This window comes from Lampris incognitus, chromosome 1, assembly GCF_029633865.1.
Source record: "Lampris incognitus isolate fLamInc1 chromosome 1, fLamInc1.hap2, whole genome shotgun sequence".
Taxonomy (NCBI): domain Eukaryota; kingdom Metazoa; phylum Chordata; class Actinopteri; order Lampriformes; family Lampridae; genus Lampris; species Lampris incognitus.
This window is the reverse complement of record NC_079211.1, coordinates 15,933,804-15,951,399: the sequence shown is the minus strand read 5'-3', so window position 1 is coordinate 15,951,399 and position 17,596 is coordinate 15,933,804. Positions and strand designations below refer to the sequence as shown.

The window sequence follows — 17,596 nt, the reverse complement described above, 5'->3', positions numbered from 1 at the left end:
TCACATAGACGGCCTCTTTGACTCCCCGTTCAAACCAGCGTTCCTCCCTATCAAGGATGTGCACATCCTCATCCTTGAAAGAGTGGCCACTGGCCTGTAGATGGGTGTAGACTGCGGAGTCCTGGCCTGACGTGTTAGCTCTCCTGTGTTGTACCCTCCTCTTGGCCAGCTTCTGTTTGGTTTCCCCAATGTACAAGTCACAGCAATCCTCCTGGCACTTAACAAGGTACACTATACACTCACTGGCCACTTTATTAGGTACACCTTGCTAGTACGGGTTGGACCCCCTTTTGCCTTCAGAACTGCCTTAATCCTTCGTGGCATAGATTCAACAAGGTACTGGAAACATTCCTCAGAGAGTTTGGTCCATATTGACATGATAGCATCACGCAGTTGCTGCAGATTTGTTGGCTGCACATCCATGATGCGAATCTCCCGGTCCACCACATCCCAAAGGTGCTCTATTGGATTGAGATCTGGTGACTGTGGAGGCCATTTGAGTACAGTGAACTCATTGTCATGTTCAAGAAACCAGTCTGAGATGATTCGAGCTTTATGACATGGCGTGTTATCCTGCTGGAAGTAGCCATCAGAAGATGGGAACACTGTGGTCATAAAGGGATGGACATGGTCAGCAACAATACTCAGGTAGGCTGTGGCGTTGACACGATGCTCAATTGGTACTAAGGGGCCCAAAGTGTGCCAAGAAAATATCCCCCACACCATTACACCACCACCAAAAGCCTGAACCGTTGATACAAGGCAGGATGGATCCATGCTTTCATGTTGTTGATGCCAAATTCTGACCCTACCATCCGAATGTCGCAGCAGATATCGAGACTCATCAGACCAGGCAACGTTTTTCCAATCTTCTATTGTCCAATTTTGGTGAGCCTGTGCGAATTGTAGCCTCAGTTTCCTGTTCTTAGCTGACAGGAGTGGCACCCGGTGTGGTCTTCTGCTGCTGTAGCCCATCTGCCTCAAGGTTCGACGTGTTGTGCGTTCAGAGATGCTCTTCTGCATACCTCGGTTGTAATGAGTGGTTATTTGAGTTACTGTTGCCTTTCTATCAGCTGGAACCAGTCTGGCCATTCTCCTCTGACCTCTGGCATCAACAAGGCATTTTCGCCCACAGAACTGCCGCTCACCGGATATTTTCTCTTTTTCGGACCATTCTCTGTAAACCCTAGAGCTGGTTGTTCGTGAAAATCCCAGTAGATCAGCAGTTTCTGAAATACTCAGACCAGCCCGTCTGGCACCAACAACCATGCCACGTTCAAAGTCACTTAAATCACCTTTCTTCCCCATTCTGATGCTCGGTTTGAACTGCAGCAGATCGTCTTGACCATGTCTACATGTCTAAATGCATTGAGTTGCTGCCATGTGATTGGCTGATTAGAAATTTGCGTTAACGAGCAGTTGGACGGGTGTGCCTAATAAAGTGGCCGGTGAGTGTATATTGCTCTGTTTGTGCTGGGGGCCTCGATCACTGAGGTGGACCAACTTCTTGCTCAGGGTGTTTTGTGGTTTGAAAGCAACTGAGATGCGGTGTTTGGAAAATGTGCATCTCAACTGTTCCGACACTCCCACCACATAGGGAATCACCACTGGTTTACACTTAGACAGCTGTTGTCCTTCTCCTCTCTTTGATTGGCTGCTGCACTGTTTGGGCATCTTCCTGGGTTTGACAAACACCCATTTAGGATAACCACACTTAACCAGGGCCTGTTTAATGTAGGATTTCTCCCCTTCCCCGACCCCTGTGTCGGTGGGGACGTTGTCAGCTTGGTGGTACAGCGTTCTGAAGACTCCTAGTTTGTGCTCCAGTGGATAATGAGAGACAATTCTTAAGCACTGATCAGTGTGTGTAGGTTTATGGTAAACATCAACAACCAAATGTCCCCCATCACCGATTGCTATTTCACAGTCAAAGCAGGCTAATGTGTCATTTTTCACATCCTCACTGGTGAACTTGATGTGGTTGTCCACAGGGTTAATGTGGCCGGTGAAATGTGGTACGTCCTGAGATTTAATTTTAACCCGGGTGTCGTCCACAAATCTGAACCAATGGCAAGGTAGTGTCCCTGGATAGGACATCAGAGCCCTCTTTTCCCACTTCCTCCATGTGCAAGTTGGCCACTACAAGTGAGGCTCGGGAACCCATAGCACACCCATGCCTCTGCCTATAGTACTGCCCCCTGTATGTGAAGTACGTGGACTGAAGACACAGCTTTAGGAGCAGACACACTTGGTCAGTGTTAAGGGTGGTCCTATTGCTAAAGGTGGGGTTCATCCTGTAATTTCCTACGGACTAACTTCACTGCTTCATCATCAGGAATGCACGTAAAGATAAACGTAACATCTTCTGTCGCCATCTTACAATGCTGTGATTGCAAACTTCCCCAAATCCTCCGTGAATAGTACACATGGCCCTTGAAGCTCTAGTTGGTGGTCACGCCTATTTGCATATGAAATCAACCTTTGGTTTCGGTCGTTATGCAACTGTATTGTTTATAAGAGTGGGGACACCTGCAGTCAGTTTAGACTGAAGAGGTCACTTAGATGAGTGATGAAACGTTTCTCCCACTACATGTGGTGTCCAGATGTGCTGATCAGTATGTGTCGGTTTATGGTAAACATCAAATCTCTCCCATCACCAACTGCGATTTCACAGTCTAAGAAAGCTAACCTGTCATGTTTCACATCCTGCCATGTGTTTGGATGAACTGGTTCAACTTTCTGTGATTATCTAATGAGAGGACTGTTGACAGGAAACCATCACGAGAAAATGGATCATAACTATTAACATATAGAACACATTTATACAACAGTTAGTTCCAACCAAGTCATTTGATTGGACAAGAGGCTTTCCATGAGTGCTGATATTCAGTGATTATCTTGGGTACTTGGCCTCCAGCCTTGTACCTATGACTGAATCACAGCCGTGCTGATATTCGGCATAACAGCACTCCCTCTCGTGTGATGTTGCTTAAATAAAACTCAGGTTAGGTGAGAACATTCGCAGCATTTCTCACATATCCTCGGTGACTGTTTTCCCAGTTAATTCAGCAAGGTTAATTGGTTCCCTTTTCATTATTCCTGCGTGTTTCCAGGCTGACTCCTCTCCGTTACGACCAGAGAGACCGCATCACACGCCTGGGCGAGCTTCAGTACAGCTTGGATGAGGATGGGTTTCTCCGCCAGAGAGGAAACGACCTGTTCGACTACAATTCCAATGGCCTGCTGACCCGGGTGTTCAACCGGGTATCAGAGCGCACCGTGTGGTACCGATATGATGGCCTTGGTCGGCGCGTGGCCACCAGGACCAGCCAGGGCCAGCAGCTGCAGTTTTTCTATGCCGATCTGTCTCAGCCGACCAGGGTCAGCCACCTTTACAATCACAGCAGCAATCTGATCACGTCCCTGTACTACGACCTGCAGGGCCATCTCATCGCCATGGAGCTGAGCAGCGGGGAGGAGTACTACGTGGCCTGTGACAGTGTGGGAACCCCAAGGGCTGTGTTCTCCAGCAGGGGGCGACTAGTCAAAGAGGTTCTCTACACCCCTTACGGAGAGGTCTATCAGGACACCAACCCCGAGTTCCAGCTGGTCATCGGTTTTCACGGTGGCTTGTACGATCCTCTCACCCGATTGGTCCATCTGGGCAGGAGGGACTACGACACGCTCGCCGGTCGATGGACCTCGCCGAATCACGAGCTGTGGGAGGAGCTGAGTAAGGAACCGAGGCCGTTCAACTTGTACGCTTTCAAGAATAACTGCCCCGTAGGGAGGGTAGAAGAGGTGACGCAGTTTACCACAGGTGAGTAAGATTACGGCGCGTGCATGCACACTCCCACACAAACTTGTACGCACACGCAAACCTGCAAGAACTACATTGTCATGAACACACAGTCATACTTAATCCTGATCATTCACTCTCAGTCATTCACACAAACCGCAACCAAATTGCCATCATCCACCGTCGCGCACACATGCACAACTACCAGGAAAAACATCTGCCAAACAGCGGCTGTAAGGAGGGACACGGTAAACCACAGGTGGCGCCCCTGTGAGGCACGGAGCGAAAACCTGGCAGCCAGACAGAATGTGCCGGTACCAGAAAGGACACCTGTGTCTCTGCTCATCCTGTTTTATAACACAGGCTGTTGTATTCCGGTCCCCCTTCCCCATCCATCAGAAACACGCTGCTTTTTTCCCAGAGAGGCGGCACAGAAGCTCGAGCGAGGGGAGAAGAGAGACAGAGTAGAGCAGCAGCAGGACGGATAGACAACATGTCTCTCGTGTTGATGGGACATTCGTTCGACTTGTCACGTTTTCCTGCAGGCGGTTTACTGCACAGAAAGTCTGTTGGTCCTGGCAACAGGTGCCGTCTCCATCACGCGTCAGCCGCGTAAACTGTACAGTGTCCTGCAGAGAGGGTTGTTTCATTGGCCCTGTGACTTTCTGTTCACCTCACGTGAACAAAAGGTTCTCGTGACGTGATGTTGTTAACTGGGCTGTGTGTACAGTACACAGTGTTTCTGTCTCACTGCCTTGGTTCAATTTCTTTTTCTGTTTTTTTCTTTGCTGCATCCTGTTGTTTTTCTTCTCTCTCATCCTTGTGTGTGTGTGCGCGCACGTGCGTGTGTGTTTGTGCGCGTGTGTGTGCATGTGTGTATGCATGTGTGCGCGCGCGCGCGTGTGTGTGCATGTGTGTATGTATGTGTGTGTGCACGTGTTGTGTGTGTGCGTACCTGTATGTGTGCATGTGTGTGCGCCTGTTGTGTGTGTGCATGTGTGCGTGCGCGCATGCATGCGTGTGTGTGTGCCTGTGTGCGCGCATGCATGTGTGCATGCATGTGTGTGCCTGTATATGTGCATGCATGCATGCACACCTGTGTTTGGGTGGATGACTGGGCTTGTGGGTATGTGGGTGTGTGTACATGTGTATATATATATTCCCTTTTGCATGTGTACCTTTGGACCTGCGTGGGCTCTGTGTGTGTGTGTGTGTGTGTGTGTTTGTGTGTGTGTGTGTGTGTGTGTGTGTGTGTGTGTGTGTGTGTGTCTGTGTGTGTGTCTGTGTGTGTGTCTGTGTGTGTGTCTGTGTGTCTAGACATCGGTAGCTGGCTGCAGCTGTTTGGCTTCCAGCTCCACAATGTCGTCCCTGGGTTCCCTAAGCCTGAGGTGGGCAGTATGGAGCAGGCCTATGAACTGATGAAGACCCAGACCAAGACCCAGGACTGGGACTCCAGCAAGGTGGGCTGTGTTTGTTCTGTCAGCTCTGTCCTCTGCACACACTCAGCCCAGATGTCCCAGCTCAGGACGGACACCGCGACTCACCATGAAAAGATTACACAGTGAAAACGACCTTCCCAGTGGAGGGCAACACTGGGAACAGGGGTCTCATCTGTATGCCGCATTTATTTTCCCAAGACAAAACCAGGCTGTGTTCAGTTTGTGTTGTTTTCATGTACTTCTCAAATGTGGCTCCTGAAAAATAAGTTTTTACATGTCTTACTCGGATTAAGATATAAACTCTTGATTTTAGTGTCACTCCAGATTTAATGGTTTATAAAGGTTAACACACCCATAACTACATATTCCTCCATCTTACTTTTGAGTTTGATTATTTCCTCTGCTCCTCCGCTCCTCCTCCGTCTCTCTGCTCGCAGGTGGTCCTGGGTATCCAGTGTGAGCTGCAGAGGCAGCTGAGGAGTTTCATCTCTCTCGAGAGGTTGCCCCTCATCCCCGAACCGGTTGGCTCAACCTGTCACCGACCCCAGCGTCCTCCCCCGTTTGGCTCCCGGCCTTCCCTCTTGGGACCCAGCATCCGATTTGCCGTCTCCCACGGACGGGTCAGCGCTGAGGTCATTGGTGTGGCCAGCGAGGACAGCCGGCGAGTGGCAGCCATTCTGAACGGTGCCACCCACCTGAACGGGCTGAGCTTCACCTTGCACGGCTGCGACACACATCACTTCCTCCAGTCCCGGCCTATCGAGGAAGACCTGGGGTTGGGGTTAGGGGTCGGGGGTCGCATCCTAGAAAGCGGGGTAAACGTGAGCGTGTCTCAGATGAGCGCCACGGTCAGCGGCAGGACTCGACGATTCGCGGACATCACCTTACAGCAGGGGGCGCTGTGTCTGTGCGTGCGCTACGGCGGGAGCGAGGAGGAGGAGAGGGCGAGGGTGAGGGAGGAAGCGCGGAGGAGAGCGGTGGAAGGGGCCTGGGAGAAGGAGAAGAAGAGGGTGGAGGAGGGGGACGGAGGGAGCAGGGGATGGAGCGAGGCGGAGAAGCAGCAGCTGCTGTCCGGGGGTCGGGTTCAGGGTTACGACGGCTACTACTCCCTGCCTGTAGAGCAGCAGCCGGAGCTGTCCGACTGCCCCTCCAACATCCACTTCATGACACTGAGCGAGGTGGGGGGCAGGTAACAGAGACACACACGCAGCCCCCCACCCCCCCACCAAAGACTGCCTGTTTCTACTCTACTCTGATTTGTTTTACTGTTTCTACACTGTATCAAAACATAGAGAAAAGAAGACTACGACAAAGAAGAAGAAGACCAAGAAGAGAGATTCGGGGGGGGGGGGACGGGTAAAAAAAATTATTTCCAAATGCCTTTAATTGTGACAAAATGATGGTATTTTATTATTATCGTCCAGTTTCTCCAATTTCTAATAGTGGCACAAGCGGTGTGGTTTGCCTGTGGCTTTGCTTTTTGTATCCAAACTCGCTTGGGACTGACTGACCGAATCAACCGACTCCCAGACTGACGAAGGTCGTTGCTCTCTCGACACCGTTCATCATATTGGACTTTCTGTTTGACTTCAGTGAACCATAGAAATCAAGAGAGTAAGCTTGCCAGAGAATCCTCCTGATGTGAACTCAGATCAAGACTCTCTCGTTTGCCGTTTGAGTTACTACATGGTTTACCTCGGATATACTATCGTTTACATATTGTGCAAGAGAGGCCTTGTCGACTGACACTCCCCCTTTAGAGACGAAAACCTGTGTTTTCTGCCTCTGGCGTGCTCCAACAGTAGTTTGTATGAGTGTGTATACCAAGAACAAGAATGTACATAGCCAGTGCTTTCACACTGAAGAAGTGCTCAACTGGAAATTCTGTTGTTCATAAATAAGTGTCAGTATTGTTAATCAATAGAAAAACAATTACATTTTTGCAAAGAATTATACATGGCTATAGTAAATATTCTCGCTGAAGAATCTGACTTTATTGGGTTACAGTGCTGATTAAAGTTATTATGTGTGAATTACTGCCTCCCTCCCTGACACCTAATTGGCGTTGATGCTTATTATTTTGCTCTCCGGCTCTAGTGCTCTCTAACTCTTTCTCTCTCTCTCTCTCTCTCTCTCTCTCTCTCTCTCTCTCTCTCTCTCTCTCTCTCTCTCTCTCTCTCTCTCTCTCTCTCTCTCTCTCTCTCTCACGCTCTCTCTCGCCCTCGCTCTCTCTCTCTCTCTCTCTCTCTCTCTCTCTCGCTCTCTTTCTGAAATTCAAATTCAAGTAGCTTTATTGGCATGAACAAAAAATATGTTGTTGCTAAAGCAGTTTGCAGAAGATTCAAACATTACATCACATATTAAATACATGTTAAATTCACACTACATCATATTAAATACATGTTAAATTCACACTACATCATATTAAATACATGTTAAATTCACACTACATCATATTAAATACATGTTAAATTCACACTACATCATATTAAATACTCGTTAAATTCACACTACATCACATATTAAATACACGTTAAATTCCCACTACACATATTAAATACACGTTAAATTCACATTACATCACATTAAATACACGTTAAATTCACACTACATCACATATTAAATACACGTTAAGTTCACGCTACATCACATATTAATACATAGGTGTCATCACATAAGCAGGTTCCATATTTTTGCCAACTGAAGCAGTCAACGGTTTATTTATTGCCATACAGTACAGTGCAATAAATGTTGTACAGTTTAATGCAAAGACTTAATAGCATATAAGTTTGGGGCTCTTATAGTGGTTGTGAGTCCTGCAGGCCGTGGCAGGCAGATACGTGTTTAGCTGCCAGAGGAGCTGTTGTTGCTTCACCCAGGAGAACTGCCTGGTTCTCCTCTGGGCTTAACAGTAGGAAGTTGGGTGCTCTCTTGGCTATTTCCCCGAAGTGGAAGTCTCTTACTGAAGAGAACCTCTCACAGTGGAAGAGGAAGTGCATCTCTGTTTCTACCTCCCCTGTCGAGCAGTGACCACCAATACGCTCCTCTCTGGGTAGCCATGTTTGTCTGTGTCTTCCTGTTTTGATAGCCAACTGGTGGTCATCGAGCCTGTATGTGGTCAGGATCCGTCTCTGCTTCGTATCTCTGACAGGGGCGGAGGTACTCGGCCAGTCTATATTCTCTGTTTAGGTTCAAATAACAGTTTAGTCTACTTTGGGTTTTATTTTCATTTCTCCAATGTTCCAAATATAGATCTGTTGACTGATTCATGGTTTGTGTTATTCTGCTGTGTTTTGAGGCGGTGCTGACGGCAGCCTGGCTGGTTCGCTTCACCGTCGGCTGACCGAGGGGACTGTTTTCAGGGTTCAGCGCTTGGGTTTTTAATGCCTTGAATGGAAGGGTGTCTTCTCGGACAGTTCTCTCTCTCTCTCTCTCTCTCTCCCTCTCACCAGCTCTCTCTCTTGCCCTCTTTCTCTGTCTCTCGCCAGCTCTCTCTCTCTCTCACTCTCTCTCTCACCAGTTCTCTCTCTCTCTCACTCTCTCTCCCTCTCACCAGCTCTCTCTCTCTCTCACTCTCTCTCTCACCAGTTCTCTCTCTCTCTCACTCTCTCTCTCACCAGTTCTCTCTCTCTCTCACTCTCTCTGTCACCAGTTCTCTCTCTCTCTCACTCTCTCTGTCACCAGTTCTCTCTCTCTCTCTCTCACCAGTTCTCTCTCTCTCTCACTCTCTCTCTCACCAGCTCTCTCTCTCTCTCTCTCTCTCTCTCTCTCACTTACCAGCTCTTGCTCTCCTCCTTTTCTCTCCAAAGTCTCCGTTTCTCCCGCTTTCCTCCTGCAAAAAAAACAAAACAACAAACAAACAAAAGGGGAAAAAAACAAAACAAAAAAAGACAAAAAATTGGGAGTTTGTGTCTTTCAAATGTACACCGTTATTATCAACCCTCCATTATGGCTGAAGCCAAGCAGCATCACACGAAAGCTGCATCTTGCATCTGTGGGAAGAGAATGAGAAAAATAACAAGAACAAAAAAACAAAAGAAAGAAAAACAGAGGGCAATGAAAAGACAAGTGACAGCTGAGGCTCAGCGAGTGGGTGGCGAGTGCAGAAGAGAGCAAGACCTGGAGATGGCTGTGTTGTTCTCTACAGCTTGTCTCCTCTCATTAGCGAATACCAATCAGACTATGTGTCAACCACTTCTGAGGTTGTTGTACCCCGTGCCCCCCCCCCAAAAAGTTTAAAAAACAGTCTTGGGTTTTTTTTGGGTTTTTTTTTTCTTTTCTTTTTTTTCTTGTAATTTAGCCACAACTCAGCCGCCTCGCCGTCTGCGGATCCACTAACCCTCCACCCTTCCTTTTCACTTCACCATCTGCCCATCACTAATTGTTTGTGTTTGTCTCCTGGGCTGTGAGTGACGGAGCCGCGCGGTGCATATGTTCATACTGGGAGCAGGTGATATACGTTACTCGTGGCTGCGTGGTTGTTCGTCTTCTGCGGTGCACCTTCCCTTCTAAACCATATGTTGTATTAGACGTTGTCCAGCCTTGGTCCCTTGGTGAAAGGATGGAGGGTCTGGTTGCTAGGAGACAGCCGCACATCCTGAAGGGAAACTGTCTGTGCTGAGTGGATACAGTCTCTCTCTCTCTCTCTCTCTCTCTCTCTCTCTCTCCCCCCTTCCTTTCTCTTGCTCTCTTTCTTATTCGCTGTATCTCTCTCTCTCTCTCTCATCATTTCTGTGAGGAGCCATGTCAAGTCGGTTGAATGACATATTCTTCCCCTCTTCTCGGGCAGTTCTCTCCATGGAAATCAGCATTTCAATATGTCAAATTGAATTTCTGCTGCACATCTTACGCCAGATAGAGTACGACTGTGACCTCGTTTTAAATGGTTTACTTCAGCCGGTGTCATTTATTTCTTTGCCGTTACATAGCGGAGTTGTCACGAGAAAGCAAAGGGTAATATTTGTTGTCGACCTGTGCATGCGGTAATGAATATGAATGCTTCGGCAGTCAAACATTTGACATCTGAGCAGCATGGCCTCGTGAGCTGGGGGGGGGGGTTATGTTCCTCATCGCCTACCCAAACCCCAAACAGAACTGTGCGCCCATACAACGGAGTACGAAGGCCTGTCTCAGGAACAAGAGATTAGTGCACTGGTGAGCTTAAAGGTGGATTTTTTTTCTTCCTCCTCTCTCGACGGTGGCTCACTTTTCAAGCCATTTACTGCCGTTGTTCATTAGGGTTGCACAACGGCGGTTATGTTCGTTCGACCAGACTTGCACAAATAAAAGAAAATACCCCAATATAGAGCACCTGTGGCTTTAGAGGCAAAGGGGAGAACGAGAAAGAAGGTCTTTTTTGAGGTTTTTTTTGAGGTTTTTTATTGTCAAGTCAGTGATTTTATGGCCATATATTTTATATATATATATATATACACAGTAAACAAAAGTAAATGCAGTTTCTCAAAATGAAAAAAATAAGAAAAGGTCCTGTTGTTCATGGTCTTTAGAAAGCAACCGCCTCTGTTTTTGACCTCCCTCGCAGCAATGAAAAATACAAAGCCTCTGAATAATTAAAATTCTTGAAAGATGCATTCTGCCGCCTCCCTCTCGTACACACTTTAATGGGTTAAAATTGCATGGATTATAGTTTTGTTGTTTTGATTTGTCTTTTTAACGTAATGTTAGAGTTTATACTGCGCTGTTCTCAGGGTTGCCCCCCCCACACACACACACACACACAGCCCCCCATCTAGCTTGGCGTATACCTGCACATTTAATGATGTTATGATGCATCACTTGAATTGCATCTTACCCTGCATCTTGACACATTTGATGTGCACTCGGCAAGTCGCCACTAAAAACAATATAATAACCCTTTTACACAAATGACTTGTAGCCGAGTAGGGGCTGGGGGGGAGAGAAAGCAAGTTAGACAGCGAGATTACCACGTCTGTCTTGTGTTTTGTCTAGCAAGCAAATGACAAGATTCCCCGAGTAGGAGACAAAGGCCATCAGGAGTGTACAGGAATAATTATCACGAGCATTATCTCTACAGAATTTCAACAGTCGGCTCTGGCGAAATGGACAACCTTTCCCCAGAGCCAAACACGGATTGAAAAAAAATACACCAGAGCGTGCACAGCATGCAAAAAATGCAACAAAGAGCAGTATTTTCCCTCACTTGTGCTTCACGCTATTTTCACTTTTCTTCTCAACATGAAAGGATAATCAGAGTCAAAAGCACCGGCGTTTATGCCAGATAGAGTGCTTTACGTTTACTTAAGATTTTTCTTTCCTGTTATTGTTTTTGTGTGTCTGAGCGGCTGGCTGCTGCTGCTGCTGCTGCTGCTGCTGCTGCTGCTGCTGCTGGAGGCAGAGGTGGTTTGTGCTGCTGCATGTGGGTGACGGCCAGCGATTGGGGAGCGTCTGCGCTGCAGTGTGTGTCTGGGTGGTGACGGCGTAGCGCAAAGGTACGATAATCCCTTGGTCAGGCTTTTGGAAGGCTGCTATCAAGTTCTTGACTCTCCGGAAATAGCGTTTCTGCACCCCGGGGGCGGTCTGAGAAGAGGAGGCAGAGAAGGGAGAGAGTCATTCAGTTTGCTGCGTCTCCATCAGCACATCAAACGTCACAGGGACATGCAGAGGACAGGACAGGGACGTTGTCAGAGCGCGGCCCGAGACGAGCTCCCCGCAGCTCCCTCGGGCTCACCTCATGAAGACGTCAGATATACATCAAGAGCACGGCGCGTGCAACCTATCAGGCCGCCGCTGGTCGGGTTTACACTGTGACACAGGATTTACACTGGGGGAGGCTGTCAGCATATCATGGTTAGGTGGACTTCTGATTATAAAGTCAGTTCAGAGTGACGAATCTAGGCCTTCCCCTTTTAATGTAGTATATATATAAAAAAATATGTTCACGCATAAAACGTTCTTGAATATGACGTAAATTGAAGGTGCAGCACAGCAACAGGAAACGTGTGTGTTTCCTGTTGCTGAGTGTGTGTGTGTGTGTGTGTATGTATATATATATATATATATATATATATATATATATATAGCCGAACTGCTTATCCTGCTCTCAGGGTCATGGGGTGCTGGAGCCTATCCCAGCAGTCATTGGGCGGCAGGAGGGGAGACACCCCAGACAGGCTGCCAGACTGTCACTATGTATATATATAGTATGTATGTGTATATATATACATATACACACACACACACACACATATAGCCGAACTGCTTATCCTGCTCTCAGGGTCGCGAGGATGCTGGAGCCTATCCAAGCAGTCATTGGGCAGCAGGCAAGGAGACACCCCAGACAGGCTTCCAGACTGTCACTATACATACATACATACATACATACATACATACATACATACATACATACATACATACATACATACATACATACATACATACGTATGTATGTATGTATGTATATATGTATATATATATGTGTGTGTATGTATGTATGTATGTATGTATGAATGTGTGTGTATTTATGTATATGTGTATGTATATCTATGTATGTATGTATGTATGTATATGTGTATATATATATATATATATATATAATATATATATATATATATATAATCCAGTTAGTCAAGTAAATTTTCTGAGACAGTACAAGCCTGTTTCATGCTATAAGCAATCATCAGCTGTCAAGCGCATATATATATAAGCCCCATGACTCCACCATCATTCTTTGAAAATTAGATTTATATATACTTTAATGATCCCTGTAGGGAAGTACTTCTCTGCATTTAAGCTATAACCTGGCTGTGTAGCTAGGAGCAGTGGGCAGCCACTGTGCAGCGCCCGGGGAGCCATGCCTTGCTCAGGGGCACAGACAGGAGTATTAACCCTAACATGCCTGTCTTTTTGATGGTGGGGGAAACCGGAGCACCCGGAGGAAATCCACCCATAGACACAGGGAGAACATGCAAACGCCACACAGAGGACGACCCGGGATGACCCCCAAGGTTGGACAACCCCAGGGTTCGAACCCAGGACCTTGTTGCTGTGAGGCGACAGTGCTAACCACTGGGCCACCGTGCCGCCAAATCTCTTAAATAAATAGTCAGATATGGAGGATTTGCTGTTATTTCCAAAGTCTGAGGACATGGGAAAGGTGTTCATTCTGACAGGCCTTTAAATCACAAAATTGCTATTTGTGTTTTGGTCAACTCTTCAGTTAATTAGAAGCAATGCATTAAATGCAATACGGTTAAATGTGAGCGTTTTTTTTAAACTCTCCTGCAAAATCGCTTCTTGCTAAGGTGACACGGCCCCTTTAGAAGGAATTTTAAAACGTGTGGATATTTCCACTGAAAAACAGACGGGGTTAACATCTGGCCATCTTTCTGCTTTTCTCCCACAACAGGTAAATTGAATTTCTCTCGGCCTGTCGAGTAAAGAGCACTTAGTGACATGGTTGATAAAACTCCTTTTTTTTCTTCTTTTTTTTAATCAGAAGTGTTGTTTGGAAAAATAAACACTAAGGAAAGGTTATCGTTCAGGGGAGGGGGAAAAAGGTATAACGTATCGAGCTGTTTAAAGTATTATCATTATTTTGTCAGTGGCGGACTTTGGTCAGCTTCGGAACCAGCGGGGTAATTGTTCTCCGCTCTGCCCAACCCAGGCAGCATGTTAAGCGGCAGCCGCCTCGTTCGGGAGCAAACCAAAAGCCACCAGAGGCGCCGGCGCGGTCACCCCGCAACGGCACGGACGAGGGGGGGGGGGGCGCGCTCTTCCACAGCGCAGCGCTACGGACGTTTTCTTAAAACGCCGGCCCGCGGTGGAGGGCCAAAAGCGACCGACACCGCATGAATAACGGAAGCCGTTATTCGGCTCGGGGGAGGCAGTCGCCGCAGCGTCTGTAGTTTAGAGGTCAGTGCGTTCCCCTCGACCAAACCTCGGCGCTCAGTTACGTATACGGCCGGAAACGCTGGCGGATGTCAGCGCTTCCCGTCCCGTCTGTACGTTGTGTTAGCGCCGACGCGTCAGTCCTGCGTGTCGAGGCGGGAAGCTATCTGACCCACGGCCAAACGACACCGACGCAGCCTTTTCTCGCAGCTGTCAATCCTCGCCGCGCCGCGCCGCGCCGCGCCACGTCGGCGGGCGCAACGTCACAACTCGCCGAATTAGCTGCCCGGAAGCGACCTCCACGATATTTGATACGACACGGCGCGTTAGACGGACCGGCAGACACGTCGGTTGGTTGTGTGTGTGGTCTGAGGCGAGACGACGTAGAAACTTAAGAAGAAGAAGAAGTGTAGAAAGAGTAGATTAAACAAGATGTCTCACATCTGCTGCCCATGAACCTCCACTGTCCAAGCAGAGTCTGTATGTGTAGACGAACCCGCTACACCTGAAAACACACACGCACACACACACACACACACGCGCGCGCGTTCATAAATAACCCAAGTCTCAGAAAGCAGAATGTAAAGCAGGGCGTGCGGCCCTCTTATGATCCCAACATCACTCAACAATAAACACGTTGTTTAGATAACTACAGCTAAGGTCCAAATTATTAGCTCCCCAAGGAACTATGGCACGTCTCCCTGCAATTCTGCCCAACGTTTGCATCCTTCATAAAACGTCACATAGTAAAACATTCATCAGTGTTAAGGCCCCTATTTGGTACATTTTGGAATGTAAAATAAATCTTCAGGTTTGCTTTATACCAAATGTAGTGAAAATTGAGGTGGTCAAAATTATTAGCCCTCCCCCCATGTGATTTTTTTTTTGCTTTCAAAACACACCTGAGCAATCAATCAGCTCTCAAACCCCACCTTAGCAATCAATCAGCATTGAATTCTACTTAAGGGACTCCAATGAACAGGGCTAGTGGCACTTGAACACTTGATTGAGAGGGACTATTCTTACATTCTTGGTAAGAAGTAATTTCATCATGCCAAAAAGTAAAGAAATGAGTCTGGAACTCAGAAAGAAGATAGTGGATGCTCATCTTAAGGGGGAGGCTATACTGCCATTTCCAAGCGTTTCCCAGTGTCTAGAACAGCTGTATGTTGCATCATTGCAAAGCACAAGGAGACAAATTCTGTTAGAAACAAACCTGGGCGAGGTCGAAGGTGCGAGATTTCAAAAACTTTGGAGAGGAAAATAGTCAGAGATGTCAACAACAATCCCTGGATCTCTGCCAAGATGATTGTTGCTGAACCGGCCTCTTCTGGACTTGATGTTTCAAGGAAGAACCGTTGTGAGGGCTCCTCATCATGGTAGGCTTCAAGGTCATCGTCCAAGAAAAACTCCATTGCTCACACAGCGGCACAGCAGAGCCAGACTGAAGTCTGTGCTTTTGTCTGATGAGACTAAACTTGAGCTGTTTGGGCACATGGGTGGTGCTTTTGTTTGGCGAAGGAAGGAAGAGGCCTTCAACCCTAAAAACGCAGTTGCACAGTTAAACATGGTGGTGGGAGCATAATGCTGTGGGGCTGTTTTGCTGCTTCAGGCACAGGGAACCTTGTTCGGGTGCATGGGATCATGGAGAAAGAAGATTATGTTGACATTTTGAAGGATAATGTAAAGAAATCTGCTGCCAGTCTAGTTTTAGGTCGCTGCTGGCTCTTCCAGCAAGACAATGACCCGAAGCCTACATCCACCCATCCATCCATTATCTAAACCGCTTATCCTGCTCTCAGGGTCGCGGGGATGCTGGAGCCCATCCCAGTAGTCATTGGGCGGCAGGCGGTGAGACACCATGGACAGGCCGCCAGTCCATCACAGGGCGCATCCAAGTTGGTCTAAAACGTTTTGAAGGACACCAAAATCAAGGTCCTGGGGTGGCCCTCTCAGAGCCCAGATCTCAATCCTATTGAGAATCTGTGGCAGGAGCTCAAGGTTAATGTCCATGCTCAAAAACCATGCAGTTTGGATGAGCTGGAACAAGTTGTCATGGAAGAGTGAGCTAAGATCCCTCAAGAGACATGTGCCAACCTACCATAAGAGGTTGTTGTCAGTTGTGAGTCAGAAAGGTTACACTATTGACTATTAGTTGTCGGAAGGCTAATCATTTTGGGCCTTGTCATTTTTGCTTTTTCTTGTTTCAATTCAGCGCATCAGTAAAATATCTTAATCACGCTTAGTGGAGATTTTGTCTTTGTTCTTCTGGAAGCAATTAAACTATAAACACTTTTTAGTTATGGTCATTTCCATGGTAAAGTTAAGGGTTTTGTCTGATTTCATCAAGGGGGCTAATAATTCTGACCTCAACCGTATACCTCAAATCCATATTATCTGAGCCTGATGGCCTTTTTGAAAGTTTGTGGATCACGGCCTGCCCGATAGAGCCGGAGATCCGCTGAAACTGTATTTTCAACTCTCTTGCATGTGTACCCCTACATGTGTATACTTATATATGTATGAGTATACTCACAGCACACACAGGCAGTACACCCCCGGCACGCTGTCGCTGTCGCGGACCAGGTAGGAGCCATCCCGTCCATCCTTCGCGAGCCTCCTCTCACCCTCATGTTTGCCAATAGCGCCGTGGTACACGTTCAGGTTTTCCATCATCCACCCTCCCCTTCAGCCCTTTACCCGTTGGTTTCTCCGTCTTCGTTGCCCAGGGAAACGGGCTGAAGCAACTGTCCGGTGTTTGCTTCTGTGACGGCTTGCCGGCCTTCTTTTGTTGTTGTTGTTGTTGTTGTTGTTGTTGAGCTTCTTTCAGAAACCGGAGCCCGGACCAGCTTCTGACTGTCCGACTTCTTAACCCTGAGTTGTGAAGACGACTCTCGCCCAACCTCTAACCTTTATGGCAACGTTCTCAGTTCCTCTCTCTCTCGCGCTCTCTCTCCCTCCCCCCCCCCCCCCCCGCCACCGCCTCACAGCCGTTACTGTCTCGCGCACATACAAATAATTCAGACTCGTGCATCTCTACGGGGATGGACGTGTTTGGTGACAGGAAATACCTTCAAAGGATTCGAGCTACATTTCCACAAAAATAGAAAGCACGCGAGGAAGAGGAAGATGGAAACAGCAGCATCAAAATTTCGTGCAAAATAACAGTTCTGCTTGAGCAACTTTCCGGCTTGTTCGACTTGGGGCCCCAATTTGCCTGTTCCAAGAAGAACAAGGGCACTTTTGACTCCCACTGCGTCCTCTGTAATTTGCATATACTGCGGGTAATACAGCGATTTTGGGTTTCCCTTAACACATTTCAGAAACATTTAGGGTGCACACATAATTGCCGCACGTTGAAGTATCGAGTTATAACGAAGCCTTTATTTGTCAAAAGCGAGGATGTCACCTGCAGGTGTGCATGCTACTATATGCAGTAGGGCTGTCCCCGTTTCTGATTTCCATCTGTGACGTTTGTCACCCAGCTCTC

The 17,596-nt window shown here is 47.5% G+C and overlaps 2 protein-coding genes across 2 annotated transcripts in view; one reads left to right on the top strand and one right to left on the bottom strand.

The window, feature by feature from the left end:
- The window catches only part of tenm1 (teneurin transmembrane protein 1), a 231,774-nt gene extending 224,510 nt beyond the window's left edge, over window positions 1-7,264 (top strand). Inside the window, exons 39-41 of the mRNA XM_056289538.1 lie at window positions 3,114-3,820; window positions 5,117-5,259; window positions 5,676-7,264. Coding sequence (XP_056145513.1) covers window positions 3,114-3,820; window positions 5,117-5,259; window positions 5,676-6,431 — 1,606 coding nt within the window. The 3' untranslated portion in view covers window positions 6,432-7,264. The remainder of the gene's footprint in view (window positions 1-3,113; window positions 3,821-5,116; window positions 5,260-5,675) is intronic.
- A 3,347-nt stretch (window positions 7,265-10,611) lies between these two features.
- Window positions 10,612-17,046, bottom strand: LOC130119457 (SH2 domain-containing protein 1A-like). Its single transcript, XM_056287963.1, has 3 exons — window positions 16,643-17,046; window positions 14,548-14,611; window positions 10,612-11,796 (listed from the first exon to the last, which is right to left on the bottom strand). The coding sequence occupies exons 1-3, from the start codon at window positions 16,780-16,782 to the stop codon at window positions 11,518-11,520; spliced, it is 483 nt and encodes a 160-aa protein (XP_056143938.1). The 5' UTR covers window positions 16,783-17,046; the 3' UTR covers window positions 10,612-11,517.
- Between the last annotated feature and the right edge of the window lie 550 nt (window positions 17,047-17,596).